Source organism: Trichomycterus rosablanca, chromosome 9, assembly GCF_030014385.1.
Source record: "Trichomycterus rosablanca isolate fTriRos1 chromosome 9, fTriRos1.hap1, whole genome shotgun sequence".
In the NCBI taxonomy this organism is placed as follows: Eukaryota; Metazoa; Chordata; class Actinopteri; order Siluriformes; family Trichomycteridae; genus Trichomycterus; species Trichomycterus rosablanca.
In genome coordinates this window covers 7798796-7815610 of record NC_085996.1, presented here as the reverse complement: position 1 = coordinate 7815610, position 16815 = coordinate 7798796, and the positions used below count along the sequence as shown (strand labels likewise).

Here is a 16815-nt window from a genome sequence, read left to right as displayed (position 1 = left end):
ATCCCTAAGAAAATATACTGTAATGACAAAAGTATATGGACACCCATACATGAGCTGGTTGGACATCTTTGTAAACTGAAGTTGATCTTTTGTTGCTATAGGAATTAGAATTGTGTCTGAAAGTATTTTAGCCGATTCAGTCAATCAAGCAATTGTGAGTTCAGGCAGTGATGTTTGACAAGAGGACCTGGCTTGCACTTGGTATTTCAATTCATCCCTGAGACTCCTACTCTCTGGCTGATGTGCTAGAAGTTAAGGATGGATACATAAAGAGAAGCATAGTCATCTATACATGCTTAGGCTGTCTGAATGAATCTGTTGATGGCTGGTGTAAAGACCAGTGTGGGTGGGAAAAATTGAGAAGGCATTAAATTATAATCTTGCTTTTGTCTCTACCTGTATACATAAACAGCTCAGGTTGTTTAGAGCTTTTATCCACACACATGCAAATCATGAAGGTTCATGCAGCATGGGCATTCGTGTAAAACAAACAACACTTTACCCAAAACCAGCTGGAGTCTGTGGGATCTCCATCATTCTGAAAATCATCCAAGAGTTTAAATTCTCTTTTACACTCATCCACATCCTCTGGGTCCATAGTTTAGGGTCAGACAGGTTGCCAGATTACTTCTGCTCCAATAAACTGTCCATTAGATTCTGTACAGAAAGATCCACCAGAAAGTAAAGGGCCAGGAAATAAAGAAGGATGATGCCTCTCAGGAGAAACCATTAAGTAATAGACAGAGTGATAGATGTGATAAAGTGATAAATCTTTTCCTCCATGCTCCATGAGTTGTGTGTTGTGTGCTCTTTAGATGGTAAGTAGTGTGCATATGTACTATATTTACTTGGGGAAGGGGCAGTAGTCTGATTTTGTGTGTGTGTGTGTCCAGTAACCTGAGGGGGGTAAATTTAATTGACAGGACTGCTGACTTCCTAAGCATGTGGCTCACAGTCCAAAGCAATTTCTGACGGAAGCAGTGACCCTGTCCCACATCCAGTAACAGAGACGTCCAACCCTTAACATGCAGACACAACACATTCCTCTAAACACTGACTGGCATGAAGGGAAAGAGAGAGGAAAAAATATTCCTTTGATTTTAATTGCACTTATGCCACCTAATGGCCTAAATATACTGTATTACATTTTTAGATTTTTAAATATTACAAACTAAATGTTCATCATATGTTTTGTATAATTTATTTACATATCAGTCGTTCATTTTTTATTCTGTAACAAAATGAACAGCTTATGTTTGGCTTATTAAAATGCATGCTATGAAGAACTTACATTTTAATTCACAATACTATTATAAAGAAATGTACAAACTGTAATTTTAACAAGCTAATTTCTTTCTTAATTTATTAATCAAGCGTTTTTATTCATGTTTGAATGTTTATGTCACAGTGTTGATACACTTAATATTTGTATTTATTGTGGAGTATTTTATTTCGTATTTTGTATAGTTTATGAGGGCTTTTATTTTGGAAACTGCAGTCTCTGCTGCTTTTATTTTTACAGTCCGTGTCTGGTTTTTAATGTTAGCCACTATGGTGGCCCCCTTGCTCCAACCGGTTCTTTTATTTTTTCCCCAATTTGAGTACTAATAGTATTTTGGGGGGGGTTCATGTTCCGTGCGGCTGGGATAAAGAACTTTGGTAAAGCGGGAACCAGCTGGTAAATGTTCAGTTTTTATATTTATTTATTTTAATTGAAAAAGCACTTGGGTTCAGTCTGGGACCGTAATACAAATCACCACGTAGGTGCTACGTTTGGGCACTAAATAGGGAGTGAAGTAATGATCTTTGGAGCCTAGGTAGTGCACTATGCATTGATAAGGTACTTGTTTGTAATACGGCTCGTTTTGGGTTCTTGTTAGCCATTTTGTTGTCTTTTGTATGTCAGTGTTTTTACATTCAGATTTGACGAGTCAACTCGGTACGACCGATATTTTAAAGCATTATAGTTTGTAGTTATTAGTTGTATTCATTTTTACCCCCAGAATCGGTAAATAAAATGTATAATCTGGTAAAGTAACTGGTAAATTGGGTCATTCGATCTAACCGTGTTTATTCCTGGCTAAATCTTAAATATCTACATTATTATACATAAAGTGCACTATATAGTGTCTATAAAGCATTATTTTATATCCTACGTGTGTAGTGATTTGGGATTCGGCCTCATTTCTGTACAGAAAAAGTCAAACGTTTGCATACACTTGTAGGGACCGTGTCCTGCCCTGTAACTCTTGTTTTTATATGAATACTTAATTGAATTACATCCTACTCTGTCAAAAAGCAAAGAAAACTTTGAGTACTTTTATATTTTTTTAATTTGATGGAGCTAGAAGACTCTTCATGTTGACAGAAACCATTTCATAGAAACTTTAGGTCCCACAATTTGTAAGTACGAAGAACATGGAACAGTGGTTTTTTTTTTGCCAAGGTAGAAAAACCCATTTTGATAATTTTTTATGTTTAATGTGGGTTTTCTGAACGTATAACATTCAGTATTAAGTGGTCTAGATAGTTCTATAATGTGATTCAACTTAGTGGCATAGCCTCCTAATTCCTTGTTGACTTTGGGAGCCTTTAAAGACAAAAATTTGTCGCTGATCAGAGAACGAAAAGCCTTTTGGAGGAGAGTTTTTATTGTAAAAGGTAAGGCGTTCAAACACGACTGTAAAGCATGATGGTGGTAGTTTTATGCTCCTGGGCCATTTTGCTACCAGTGGAACTCATGAAATAAAGAAAGACAACAAAATCATCATTCTGAAATAGCCAAATCTGACTTGAAAATATGTGGACTGTACTAAGAAGTTGGGTCTGCACCAAAAAACAAATTAGGTTGAGGTCAAAACCAGTTCTACATGGTGGAGTGCCTAACGATTTGAAGCTTTTGGAAGGTGTAAAGTATCGTATCTAGTTTGTAAGGTGCTCTGTATACACTTCTGACCCAGCAGATTTTGTTACAACCTGCAATAAACTTATGATTTTTTTTTTTTTTGGACAAACAAATAAAAGCTTTTTGCCTCATGCCACTGAGGAAAATGTAAACGTTTGACTTCAGCTGTACTTTTAGGTACCATCTATAAACTAAGCAAATTAAACAACAGTAACCTGCTCGCTATTGTTTTTGTATTGTAACTAAAATATAAAAAAAAATTATTATTCTTTGTCATCTTCTTTTTTTCAGGCACTTTGGTCGGACGATGGACGAGCTGGTTCATGACCTGGTGTCGGCACTGGAGGAGAGTTCAGAGCAGGCTCGTGGTGGCGGATGCAGTGCCAGCCTTGACCTCGCCCTGCCTGCAGGAAGGCCACTCAAACGGCACGCTCGTAAGCGCTGGGGCAGGAAGCGGCGATCGGAAAACAGCACCAGAACTGCACCGTGCCACACCCTGTCTCACACGAGCCATGCCTCGGACTCCAGCATGGACGAACACAGAGAAACACGCCTCTCCTCCAGCTCCAACGCTAATGCTAACCACAGTGACTCAGACGAACAGCTTGGTGCCAAACGGGGCAAACGGCCTCAATGGCACGAGGACCTTGTGGGCATCGTAGATGCCAACCGGAGTTTACGCAGGCGGCGCAAAGTAAAGCGCATGGCCATCGATCCGCCGCCGGAGTTCTCTACCAAACCAGCTGGGGTCAGTGGGGAAGAAGCAGGGGTGAACATGGAAGAGGGGAAAGTGAACGACACAGTAAACAAGGGAAGGGTGAAGATAAGGAAGCTGGCGCTGGCACACCGGCTGGCGCTGGATGCCACAGATGAGGGTGTGGTCGTGGAGAGTGAGGAGGCGGGGCTATCGGGGAAGGAGAAAATGGACTTTGAGGAGCACAAGGGCACGGATGAAGACATGAGTGACAGGTGGTTGATTTTGATGATCAAAAGCTGACAAAATCATGATTATCAGTTTTCTTTATTCTGTTTTTAAGCTGATCATACAACAGTTTATATCATGTCTTCCCGTGTGTGTGTGTGTGTGTGTGTGTGTGTGTGTGTGTGTGTGTGTGTGTGTGTGTGTGTGTGTGTGTGTGTGTGTGTGTGTGTGTGTGTGTGTGTGTGTGTGTGTGATCACAGTGAAACCAGCAGTGTGAGCAACAGTAGTGATGGAGGTCTGTTCACCAATGATGAAGGAAGACAAGGTATTCACTTGACCTGTCTATCTTTCTCTTTATTTCAGTCTGTTTTCTAGTCTGTATATCCGTCTCTCTCTATATTAGTCTGTCTATTTATATTGGTCTGTATGTATATCTACCTATCTGTCTGTCTGTCTCTGTTTCTGTATGTCTGTCTCTTCTTATAGCCGTCTCTCTATCTGTCATCTATCTATATATATCTTTCTCTTCATTTCAGTATGTCTGTATATAAATTGCTCTTAATGTCTGTCTGTCTGTCTGTATATCTGCCTGTGTCTTTATTGGTCTGTCTGTCGTTACATCCCTCTGTATATCTCTTCTTATAGGCCTGTCTGTGTGTCTGACTTTCTGTATGTTACTTTTTGTTCTCCTGTATATCTGGCTGATGTAAAGCTCACTTGACTGTGGATATTGTCACCCATGGTTCAGCAGCTTCTAAGTTCATGACTGACCTGTTTTTTGGTGGTCCAAAATTTCTGCTGGTCCAAATTTCATAATAAGGCTACTTGGGTTTTGTTCCTGGCTTTGAGAATTGTTGTATGTATTTTAAAACAAATGCAGCCCAACTAGCCCTATTTACATGAAAACACAGAAAGCCATCAGTTGTAATCAATCCTAATCACCAATGATAAATGATGAGGCCATGTTATTGATCACGGTGTTATTTTATACAGAAGGTTTTCAGAAAATTCATCATACATTTACAAAAGAACTTAAAATAACAAAAGTCTTTAATGTCCTTTTATAATGCATGCTATTTATTTGTTTCCAAGGTGACGATGAACAAAGTGATTGGTTTTATGAAGGAGAGGTGGGCGGAGCTTGTGGGATTGCTGGTGTGGTTCCATGGTGGGACAGAGATTCTAACGAGCTGGATCTTAACGACCCTGTGTTTAATAGCATCCTTACCGGGGCCTTTCCACTCATGTCCCAGGGAGCACAGCGAGGTAGGAAAGCACATGTGCGCGCACACACACACACACACACACACACACACACACACACACACACACACACACACACACACACACACACACAATGTTCATTGGTGTGGCTGTTTGTTTTCCTTCATTTCGCTCACTGCTTTGTCCTGTTCAGGGTCACTTGGTTAAATTCTTCGCACCTAGAGCAAAATTTTTAAAAATCACTCCACCTTCTGCATGTTTCATCAGGTCATCAGGAGAACCACCTACACCAGGGTCAGGTTTAAGCTCCATTAGTGGTGCTAGGACCACAGTGTAAGAGCCACTCTTTTAAAGCATTCACTTTTTATGTGTGTGTGTGTGTGTGCAGGGTTTCAGGCCAGGTTGGCTCGGCAGGCGTCTCTGCAGCAGTCTCAGGTTCGTGTGCTTTATTCTATGACTCTGCTGTTAGTTCTTTAGTACTTTTCTTTTTGTTTCGCTTTCTAATCCCCCCATTGTTTTTTTTGGTTGTTTAGGGTTCCTCTCAGGTGGCGGGATGTGCTGAGAGATTGCCTCGAATATCCCACGAACCTCACGCTCACGAGTGCGTATTATATTCCATAATTATGTTTGGTGCATGCACCACCCTCATGCTGGTCGAAAAGAGCCACCAGCCACTGTAACATGTGTATGATGGACTGTGAATTGGGGTTTTGTTTTCCTCACTGATTTGTTTGTGTCTGTTCTTACTCATAATCAACAACACATAACTCTTTTTTTGTTTTAGGCCCTGGTTTGGTCCTGGTTCAAGACGTGATCAGGTGAGCCAGTATTGTGTGTGTGTGTGTTTGTGTGTGCTGTAAATAGTAAGGAGTAAGTAGTACATACTGTACGCCCCTGTTATGTTTATGGAATGTACATTGTGTTTTTATACTTGTTCTGTGTTTGCAGTGCCACTGGGATTCCAGAGCTGACCGAGGGCACCGGAGAAGCTGCTCGCTAAAGACTGCTAGCAGGTAATCAGCCAATTTTTGGCCCTCAGCCTTAAATAAATGCAGTGTTTCATTGTGCAGTGGTGTTTTGGACTCATTAAAGTAAATAAATGACTATAGAGTATTGAGACTAATGAGTGTTTCTACATTGTGCACATTATACAAAAATTGACACCTGTTTGAATTGTATGTGTGTGTGTGTACAGGCAGACAAGTGGTCACCTGGGCTCATTGTGTACTGGGGATGTCAAAAGAAGGCGGAAAGCTGCACCTTTAGGTGCTCCCTTGTCCACAGGTAAGTTACACAATGTAGTTTTGGGTGCTACCTGCCTGGCTGGGCACTCAGCAGACACAGTTAGCGTTGACAGATGGAGGAGAGATTTGAAGGGGGAGTCGCCTTGCTGCTGCTTCTGCAACTACTTCAACTGTTTGGTTAAGGTGCCAGCACAAGTGGTGGAAGAATACGGAGAAAGTAGTGTGGTCTTCTGTACATGCTGAGATTCTTTGAATAAATCCACCGCTGGTCGGTATAAAGATGTTTCTGATAGGTTGACCTGCCACAAACATTATTATTTGTTTAATTCTACTGAAATGTGGAATCAGATCAGTGGTAATACAAGGAGGATCACGACAATCCTGTTACCTTATTAGAGCGCATCAATTCCTGCCAAAACAGTGATGGTGCTAAGCAGCTTAACCTGTCCATCCGCCTAAGCTGAGGGGTGAAGAGTTCACAGGGTCATTTTTTCATTCACCTTCCACTTGTGATCTTCAAATCCGGTTCTAAAAGGAAGCAACTTCCTTTGGCAGTGAAAGAAGCAGTTATTCCATTCCAGTGTTAATTTGTTACAATTAAACGTGCTACCAACCTGACTGCAGGGGTTTAATTGTTGCTGCGGAAATGTGACCTCTGCTGTGTGGTCGAAACATCTGCATGAATGGTGGATGATTTACATAAGGCATAGCGTGACTCTCCATAAGGACCCACGTGTGTGATAGACTGCAGCTCTGTCAGTCAGCGGGGTTGCTACCTGCAATGGAATTACAATTGGGAATTGGAAATGACTAAATTGAGAGGAACATGCTGCCCTTGTGCTGGATTTATCAGTCACTGTATCACCACTAATGTTTCTTTCTTTCTCTCCCAGGTGTAGTAGGAGAGGGCGTACCGCCCATCCCAGATACAAATGTTGGCAACCGGATGCTTCAGAGCATGGGCTGGTGCCCGGGCATGGGCCTGGGCCCTGAGGGCCGGGGTATCACTGAGCCAATCCGGTCCACACAGAGGCCCAAGAATGCCGGGCTTGGCTTTAACTGAGACAAAGACTCTGAGAGTGTTAGAACCATGTTAAAGAGACCTAGAGACTCGGAGCCGCCTGTTGTAAAGGCGTTGTCTCCCAGCAGGGGGCAGCAGTAAGTCGGAGACGGCCAATGCACTAATGGAAAGATGATACTGGACTAGAAATATGAATAGAACCGGCCACAAGAACCAGGAACAGGCAAATGTTCCAGTGGAGTATTCCTTCTGCACACCCCCACCCAGCCACAGTGTCATATCTGTATGCCAACTAAGGTTCATTGTACTGTTTTGTGTTTTTAATCAAGTCTATTCGCCACTTACACAGGCTGTGTTCCAATTCGAGTAGGCTGCCAAATCTTAGTTTTTTCTGAGTACAGACCTGCTGCGTAACTACATGTAAACCTGTTTGCTTAAATCAGGGGGTTTTAACCTGTTTGGACTGGTGCCCACTTTGCTCGGCTCCTTCAAACATCTGTCAAATTTGAATCTTGGCTTTTTAATGGGATAATAGGAATAAACGAGCCCTTGAAAAAGCCCAGTAATATAACCACCATTACACATGTTATGCATGCTAATGCATTTCATGAATACAGTTTTCAATAGACATTTGAGTTTCTGTTCACTCATCATATGATTTGTGATCATGTCCGAGTCGCAGCTTGTCATAAATCTTTGAGCTTGTGTTTGTGTCGAATATATTCAGGCTGCTTCGTTCATTACCTGGTTGATGTTTTTTGAGATGGTTTCTGCATACGTTCGGCCATCATGTCCTAAAACATTCTTTTGAGATGAGCCAGAACATTAGGAACACCCATTTAATATGCTTTCAAAACAGCTCAGATCAGATGGCCAGTTCCATTTCTGCCTGCTCATTATAGAGGCCTTTAACAGTGGACATGAGTTAGCATGAGCTCACATGAAAACATCTCATCACAAAGATTAAAATGTTCTCCAAGATGGTCTGTTGGTCCGTACCGGACATCATAACTTTCATCTCCTCTGGCATCAATAGCTTGTTGCTGCCTGTGAGCCAGCCTTGTTATTTTGAGATACTTCAATCCAAGTTTTTGTGCTGCTCATATTTGCTCTTAGCCCGTAAACTAGGAGCAACTACAATTATCCCAAATGACATTTAACAGATCTCTCACCCTCACGTGCGCCGTCCAAGCCCATTTTGGAGGGGTGGTCCTAATGTTTTGGCTGATAGTCTGGATTGTTTTTTGCCGGAAAAATGTCTTTGCCAAGTTTTTCATTTAAACATTATGGCATGTTTTGGTCCCGAATCGACAGGTAAAAAACACGGCTTGACACACAGAGAAAGCTGCGCTATGATTCTTCCATTTATTGGCCTGCATGTTGGCAAAGTATTAATAAAATAGAAGATGCATCCAATTCAGCAGCTCTGTTCAGTGGACACCTAAACGAGACGCTTGTCTGTAAAATGCAGTCCAGATATTTTTGCCGCTTGTACTATTGGATATATAGGGCAGGGTTCTCTGCAGTTTTAGTCTTCTTTAGTCTGCTAAATGAACTGTAGACTTGGCCACTCCACTGGTTGAAACCCCCTGACTTAACTGAGCTTCGGCACGACTAAAATTAAATATGAAGGCTCGCCTCAATCATTTCACTCCTGTACGTCTGACCAGTGTTGTAAGGCTGTGAAAGACCTGCCTTGTCAAACCAGTTTTTTTAAATATCTGTTAGGTTTTTAAATGAGAAGGCAGCCAAGTGGGGCAGCCAGTGTGTGCTTGAGTGACCCTGGTTATGCAAAATGCTGTAGCCTTGTCATAACTTTCGTCTTGATGTTGGTATCTGTATCTGTCAGGGTTGCCAGATTTGTGGTTCAACGGGTTTAGTCCCACAATCTAGAGAGATGATGTTTTAAGATTTATTTCATGGTCTTTTTGTTTTATTTAAATATGGACGATTTTTTTTTAAATGAAGAAATGGCTACATCTGAAAACTGGTCTGCTCTGGATCTGTACAGGCCAATGAGGTGCCCATGAGAATTTGCTAATTGGTAAATCGTTTTTACTTTTGTTTGCTTTTGCCTTGGCCTGCACTGCCCAAAATCAGCCCACAGTAGGTCCACGCAAGCCCCATCTGAGGTCTGCCTGATGTTGGCCAGTGGGGACATGTTTGCTCAAAAAGCATATAGTCCATAAACTTGCATGAACTTGCAACATTTAGGTTTTTAGCCTGATGATGGTTTGATAAATGTAGGAGGGACCCTAGAATTTAGGACCACTGTATTGTACACACAAGACCAAACGAATATAGACACCCCCTTTTGCCAACATGCATACAGATATGCATTCTCCTTAGATGAACTTTAGAAGTAGAATGAATGGGTCATTGTGCCTGTGATATGATTTTATCATGTAGTTCAAGCATCTAGGAGCAACAACAGCTCAGGGATCTGTGCAGGAGCTCACTTTGTGGAACAGGGTTCCAGTCTTTTAATTGGAAACATACTCCTGTTAGCAATGGGTGTGGTTGAAACACCTGAATTTAGTAACTAGCAGGGGTGTCCATATACTTTTTGACCATATTCTAATTGCAGATCAGTACTGACACAGCAGTGGGTAATATTAAAATATTTTTTCACAATGCCTTTTTTATGCAGAGCATCATGGAAATCACATCATCACAACACATGCTTTGTTCATTATGGAAGTTTTTTTTTCTTATTTTTGTTTTATTTGGCTCTGTGATTTTACTGGTTTGTTGTTCAACCAAAGTATCAAAATGAAAATAACGTCAGTGTATTGTGATATTTTCGTCCTGTCCCCCACTTTTACTCTTACTCTTGGTGCATAAAGGTCTCCATGGATGTTTTGAACTTGATCATAATGAAATGGGTGGAATCTGGTTCTAAATTCATGTAGAGGAAGTGATAAAGAGCTTTGAAACGGGTGTCAGATGTTTCTTGTCTGATAATTAGAAGTACAGTTTATCTATCTGCAGTGCCCTGAATAAGTATTAGCCCCCTTTCTGATTGCATGTGTTTTTGAAGATTTGTCACAAGAAATAAAATCAGATGTTAAAACCAAACGACACACAAAGAGAAAACAAGTAAAAATCACACATTATTCAAAGAACAATATATCCAACAACCTTATCACCCTTTAAAAAAATAAATGCTCCCTTACAAACAGATGTCGAGTTCTCTGTGTCTAAAAAGGACCATCCAGTCTAACCCCAGTATATATGTGTGAAGAGGCATAAACTGGAATTTTAGAAGGACACATGCTGCCATCAAGGTGATGTTTTTTTTCTTGGGAAGTCCATGGTTATTTCATCAGGATGATGCCAGGCCTCATTCTGCACAATTTTAGCAATGCGGCTTTGTAGACCGAGTACGTGTGCTTGACTGGCCTGACTGCAATCAATAAGAGAACAATCAGACAATGGTGACCCATGGAGCAGCTGAAGTCTCGTGTCAAGCAAGTACTGACAAAAATAAACAAGCTTCTGTCTCAACTTTTTGGACTGTGTTGCAGGCATCAGATTATAAATGTGTTTATATTTGCAAAATACAATGAAGTGAAAAAATTGATTGAAAAATTGATTGTAACAAATCGTTTACTTTCTTTTGTCAGTTAAATAAATGATCAAGAGAATGAACAAATCACAGATTCTGCTTTTTCTTGCATTTTACAAAATGTCCCAACTTTTCTGGAAATGGTGTTTATACAGCAATAGACAGAAATTCTACCAACACTGTAGTAACTGTAGCTTTGTCTTTACTTCAAATACAGAAAGTCACCTTCCCTTTCACCCTCATCGTAATGCTGTAGTTGGTCTTTATTTATGTAACACATTTTTACCATTTCAAGCTACTTTACAGTCAACAAAAACATGAATCAGCCATGAAACGTATGTGCTACGGGCGGATCGAGCCAAAGAGTTAAAAAAACACCCAAAATATTATGTAGCAAAAGCAGCAGCTTCAGGTGAGCGGTTGAACTCAACGCTGCATTTATAAGCGATAGTAAAAGCTACTGTAATGAACTGTTTATAACAGTCACCAGGATTTACAATGTGAACAAACTGCATTAACAAAGTGGAACAGCGGTCACAAATGGAAGCATGGTACAGACGCCCCTTTACAGGGTCGATACTAAACTGAAGTACCCACAGAGTAGATTGAGCTTCTCTGTGATCCAGTCTTAACAACAACAAAATACATCAGGAGCTTAACAAAGCCAAAATTTAAAGCCATAGCCTGAAGATACATGACTTAATGTAAGAAGCACAAAGCCTGGTCCCCTGAGCAGCAATCCAAAGTAATAGGGCCTAATATTTTCTGGACTGATTTGTATTTAGAGAAAGCCAAAGGATGTCTTCAAACCACAGATTCTGCCATCATTTACATTTACATTTTCAGCATTTAGCAGACGCTTTTATCCAAAGCGACTTACACAATGAGCTGAACACGATGAGCAATTGAGGGTTAAGGGTCTCACTCAGGGACCCAACAGTGGCAACTTGGTGGTGGCGGGGCTTGAACCATCAACCTTCTGTTTACTAGTCCAGTACCTTAACCACTGAGCTATCACTGGCCATCACTCACACAATGTTTCTTATAGGTATGGTGTGGTGGAAACAACCATGAAACATGAAGCAGTTGTGCAGGACCCATTGCACCCTATAATGCAAACCCTCTTCCTCTGATAATGTCCCCATATTTCCAGTTATGTTTTCTCTGATGCTAGAACAAGCTTTGTCAAACAAGCCGTGCTAGAAAGGAATACAACCCAGCAGCTTCTTATTTTTTGCAGACTTTTTTTTATATGTGCTTCTTGGATTACATCTGACACGAGTGCAGTCGAACTCCCCCTGTTTATATGGACACCAGCTGTAGGCAATAATAACATCTAGATAATGCCATGCCACATAAATAAATAGCATTATAAAACTTTTTACACCACAGAATTAATCATAGGGCGGCCCAGTGGCACAGTGGGTAGTGCTGTCCCCTCACAGCAAGAAGGACCTGGGTTTGATTCCCTGGCCGTGCATCCAGGGTCCAGACATGCAGTCAGGTTAGTTTAAGCTACTTAGAATTGCCCTATGTGTGTGTGTATACCTGACCAGGATAAAGTGGACAATAAAATAAATGAATGAATAAATGAATGATCTGAATGAATGTCAAGTTAATGAAATGTTGAACTCAATTGTGTAAGTTTTCCATGACAGTAAATGTTTAGAGAAAAAACAGTTGCAGATTGAAACATCAATGTGTGTGTGTGTGTGTGTTTGTGTGTTAGTCGAGCTGATGTGACTGAACTACATCCGCTGAATGAAATCTGTGTTTGCACACACGCAGGACCGACGACCTTATGGCTTTTCTACAGACTTAATTCCTCAGTCATTAATGACACTATAAGTGCGATATGTGTGTTTAACAGCACTTGATGAAGTCTGTCGTCTGAGTCTTATCACCTGTAGTGTTTACAAAAGTAATGGGGCTTTAATGTCGTACTTATGATGGAGTGTGTCTGTGTGTGTGTTACCTATCAAGAAACACTTAGTGTAAGAAGAAACAATAGTGTTGGAAGTCTTTGTAATTAATCAAACGTACTTTCACATTGTTCATGTTTGCGTCCTCCTCTTAACCTAACAGTTATTAATACATCATTCTTTTACGTCTTTTCGCTTAATCAGTCCTTCATTTCTTTTACAGTGGGGTCAAAAAGTATTTAGTCAGCCACTGATTGTGCAAGTTCTCCTACTTAGAAAGATGAGAGAGGTCTGTATTTTTCATCATAGGTACACTTCAACTATGAGAGACAAAATGAGAAAAAAAAATCCAGAAAATCACATTGTAGGATTTTTTAAGAATTTATTTGTAAATGATGGTGGAAAATAAGTATTTGGTCAATAACAAACAAGCAAGATTTCTGGCTCTCACAGACTTCTTCTTTAAGAAGCTCTTCTGTCCTCCACTCATTACCTGTATTAATGGCACCTGTTTGACATCGTTATCTGTATAAAAGACACCTGTTTACAGCCTCAAACAGTCAGACTCCAAACTCAACCATGGCCAAGACCAAAGAGCTGTCGAAGGACACCAGGAAGAAAATTATAGACCTGCACCAAGCTGAGAAGAGTGAATCTACAATAGGCAAGCAGGTTGGTGTGAATAAATCAACTGTGGGAGCAATTGTAAGAAAATGGAAGACATACAAGACCATTGATAATCTCCCTTGGGGTCAAGATCTCATCCCGTGGGGTCAAAATGATCATGAGAACGGTGAGCAAAAATCCCAGAACTACACGGAGGGACCTGATGAATGACCTGCAGAGAGCTGGGACCAAAGTACCAAGGCTATCATCAGTAACACACTACGTCGAGAGGGACTCAAATCCTGCAGTGCCAGGCGTGTCCCCCTGCTTAAGCCAGTACATGCCCAGGCCCGTCTGAAGTTTGCCAGAGAGCTTATGGATGATCCAGAAGAGGATTGGGAGAATATCATGTGGTCAGATGAAAGCAAAATGGAACTTTTTGGTAAAAACTCAACTCGTCGTGTTTGGAGGAAGAAGAATGCTGAGTAAACACCATACCTACTGTGAAGCATGGGGGTGGAAACATCATGCTTTGGGGCTGTTTTTCTGCAAAGGGGACAGGACGACTGATCCGTGTTAAGGGAAGAATGAACGGGGCCATGTATCGTGAGATTTTAAGCCAAAACCTCCTTCCATCAGTGAGAGCATTGAAGATGGAACGTGGCTGGGTCTTCCAGCATGACAATGATCCCAAACACACCGCTCGGGCAACAAAGGAGTGGCTCCGTAAAAAGCATTTCAAGGTCCTGGAGTGGCCTAGCCAGTCTCCAGACCTCAACCCCATAGAAAATTTGTGGAGTCCGTGTTGCCCAGCAACAGCCCCAAAACATCACTGCTCTAGAGGAGATCTGCATGGAGGAATGGGCCAAAATACCAGCTACAGTGTGTGCAAACCTGGTGAAGACTTACAGGAAACGTTTGACCTCTGTCATTGCCAACAAAGGTCATGTTACAAAGTATTGAGTTGAACTATTGTTATTGACCAAATACTTATTTTCCACCATAATTTACAAATAAATTCTTTAAAAATCCTACAATGTGATTTCCTGGATTTTTTTTTCTCATTTTGTCTAAGTAGGAGAACTTGCACAATCAGTGGCTGACTAAATACTTTTTGGCCCCACTGTATGTTTGTTTTACACTTTTACTCAACACAAAAGTTTATGCAAAAACAAAAGCATATTTTTGGTTTGCATAAAATAAGTGTGACAAAATTCGCACAATTTTTCTCCTACCTCTAGTTAGAAGCATTTATTTGATTTGATTTTTATTTTATTTATTTACTTACTTCCAATTAATTTCCTATTACAATTCCTCTGCTGCCTGCTTTGCTCCGAAACAGGCTGAGGAGAGTCGCAGACTAGCACCTGTGTGAAACTGCCGGCTGCTTCTTTACACCAGCCAGCAGTGGATTCTCACAGAGAGACGTACAGCAAGAACACACTAAGCTTGCTATGAGTTCTGCTCTCTACTACTCCTGTCAGAAACTCGAGCAGACAGCAGGGGTCACTGTTTCAACAGCAAGGAAGAGAAATCAGATAGACCCAAGCTCATAGGTGTATTACACTGCTGCGCAAGCCATGCGCCCAATAGAATTAATTTATTACACTTAATAGTGAAATAATTACACATGGTGTCCACATGCTTTGGACGGGCATTTAATGCGTTTTTGCTTTTGCATGGCAACTGTTCATTGTCTATGACCGTATGATTTAATCACATTTCTTTGTCCATGTACTTTAACACTGCAGAGAATGTGTTCTTTTTGCTCCAGAGTCCAACGGTCTCTTTATGCCACCCCAGCTGTCACTTAACATTGCCTTTTAGTACAACTGGTGTACATCTTACTTTAAAAGGCAATTTGGAACTTGGTAGTAGGTGTTGCAATGACTCAGTCTCCCTGTTATGTGAGCTGTTTTTACATTTTAATACAACAGCACTAACAGTTGACAGATCAGCTCAGCTTAAATGGACTTTGAAAAAGTAGCTCACGCTATCATTTCTTTCTGTTGCTGTTGTACAGTTTTGGTCAGCACAATCCTGATCCATGCTGGTTTGCATAAATGCAGACACAATAACAGCAGTGTCAGTGAGGTAAAACTAAATGGAACACATTTTTCCTTTTACCTCAAGTTTACTTGTACAGAACATATACTGGGCGTAAGGCAGGGACGCTCTGGATTGCAGTGCTTTGGCCATACAAATGCTCTTTTGACAGAATGGGCTCATGTTCAGGTGTCCAATACATTTAGCCATACAGTGTATCTTCAGATCCAAACTAAAAAATCAAACTTTAGACCCCAAACACGTAAGTCTTGGCTGATTACATGTAATGGAAGTAAACTGTTCCTTTAATCTTGTGCTTGCTGCGTATATCACGTCAGTGCTGGTGTATATACAAACACTGTCTAATCTGTAAAGGTAAACTCCATCTAATTAGCCTCCAGTCTCTCAGAACAACACACTCTTATCCATGCTATTATCTGATAATGAACAATAGCATGCTGCTTTGTGGAAACACTGATATGGATCACAAGTTGTTCTGTTTGCTTACCTGAAATACCTGGATACCATGCATGTGTTTGTTTTATTGTGGTTTTACCCCATTAAATATTCGCATGTCCAGTCATTTTTGACTTCACCTTTGTGTTGCACAACAGATGCAGTGTTGAAATCCTGTATTAACCCAGATTACTGTATAATGAATACATGGGACATTAAGCCGTCTAATTACTAAGAACATGAACAGTAACCATAAATATGAGGACAGTTATCGTAACAGTAATAATAGTGGCAGGGTAACAAGTGTAAACCAATTTTTGGGATTCGGTTGTTTACACATGACACAAGAAAATGCACTTTTAAAAACACCATAAACATCAACCCTGTATATTTAATTACAACAGTCAGATGACATCCGGTTCAAGCATTGAGATTACGCGTTATTTGTCTCATGATCAGCAGTGTTGCACACAGTGGGTTTTCTTTAAAGCTTTGTGAAAAAAAGAGCACTGTTCAATGTGCTTCAAAATATGTACAGTGGAACAAGCCCTATTTATATGAACACAGAGAAGTCACCAAGTGTGCATTTTTGTCATTATTATTTTCATGTTTTACCACAGTCTTATCAAGGTCAGGATCATGGTGGGACTGGTTTCCCTGGAATCACTGGGAGCAATGTAGTGACGCTCCTCAGACACCCCCCTTCCCCTCCCCTCTTAGACACAGCCAAATATATACAACCCCTGGCAAAAATTATGGAATCACCACTCTTGGAAGATGTTCTTTCAATTGTTTAATTTTGTAGAAAAAAAATAAATCACAGACATGCCACAAAACTATCATTTCTCAAACTGTCAACCCTCTGGCATTAAGAAACAATAAAAAAAGAAACAAATATAAT

The 16815-nt window shown here is 40.7% G+C and overlaps 1 protein-coding gene across 1 annotated transcript; it reads left to right on the top strand.

Annotated features, from left to right (window-relative positions):
• Positions 1-1628: 1628 nt before the first annotated feature.
• gpatch2 (G patch domain containing 2) lies at positions 1629-10971 on the top strand. The gene is made up of 10 exons (XM_063001804.1): positions 1629-1678; positions 3197-3874; positions 4088-4152; positions 4920-5093; positions 5440-5486; positions 5585-5652; positions 5836-5869; positions 6000-6064; positions 6247-6335; positions 7189-10971. The coding sequence occupies exons 1-10, from the start codon at positions 1629-1631 to the stop codon at positions 7356-7358; spliced, it is 1440 nt and encodes a 479-aa protein (XP_062857874.1). The 3' UTR covers positions 7359-10971.
• Positions 10972-16815: the final 5844 nt, after the last annotated feature.

Bases quoted from the DNA above. Each gene is read 5' to 3' on its own strand.
- gpatch2 (XM_063001804.1), top strand. From the start codon at position 1,629: ATGTTCCGTGCGGCTGGGATAAAGAACTTTGGTAAAGCGGGAACCAGC. The intron at 1,679-3,196 runs GTAAATGTTCAG...TCTTTTTTTCAG, and splicing joins GGTAAAGCGGGAACCAGCTG to GCACTTTGGTCGGACGATGG. The intron at 5,487-5,584 runs GTTCGTGTGCTT...TTGGTTGTTTAG, and splicing joins CGTCTCTGCAGCAGTCTCAG to GGTTCCTCTCAGGTGGCGGG.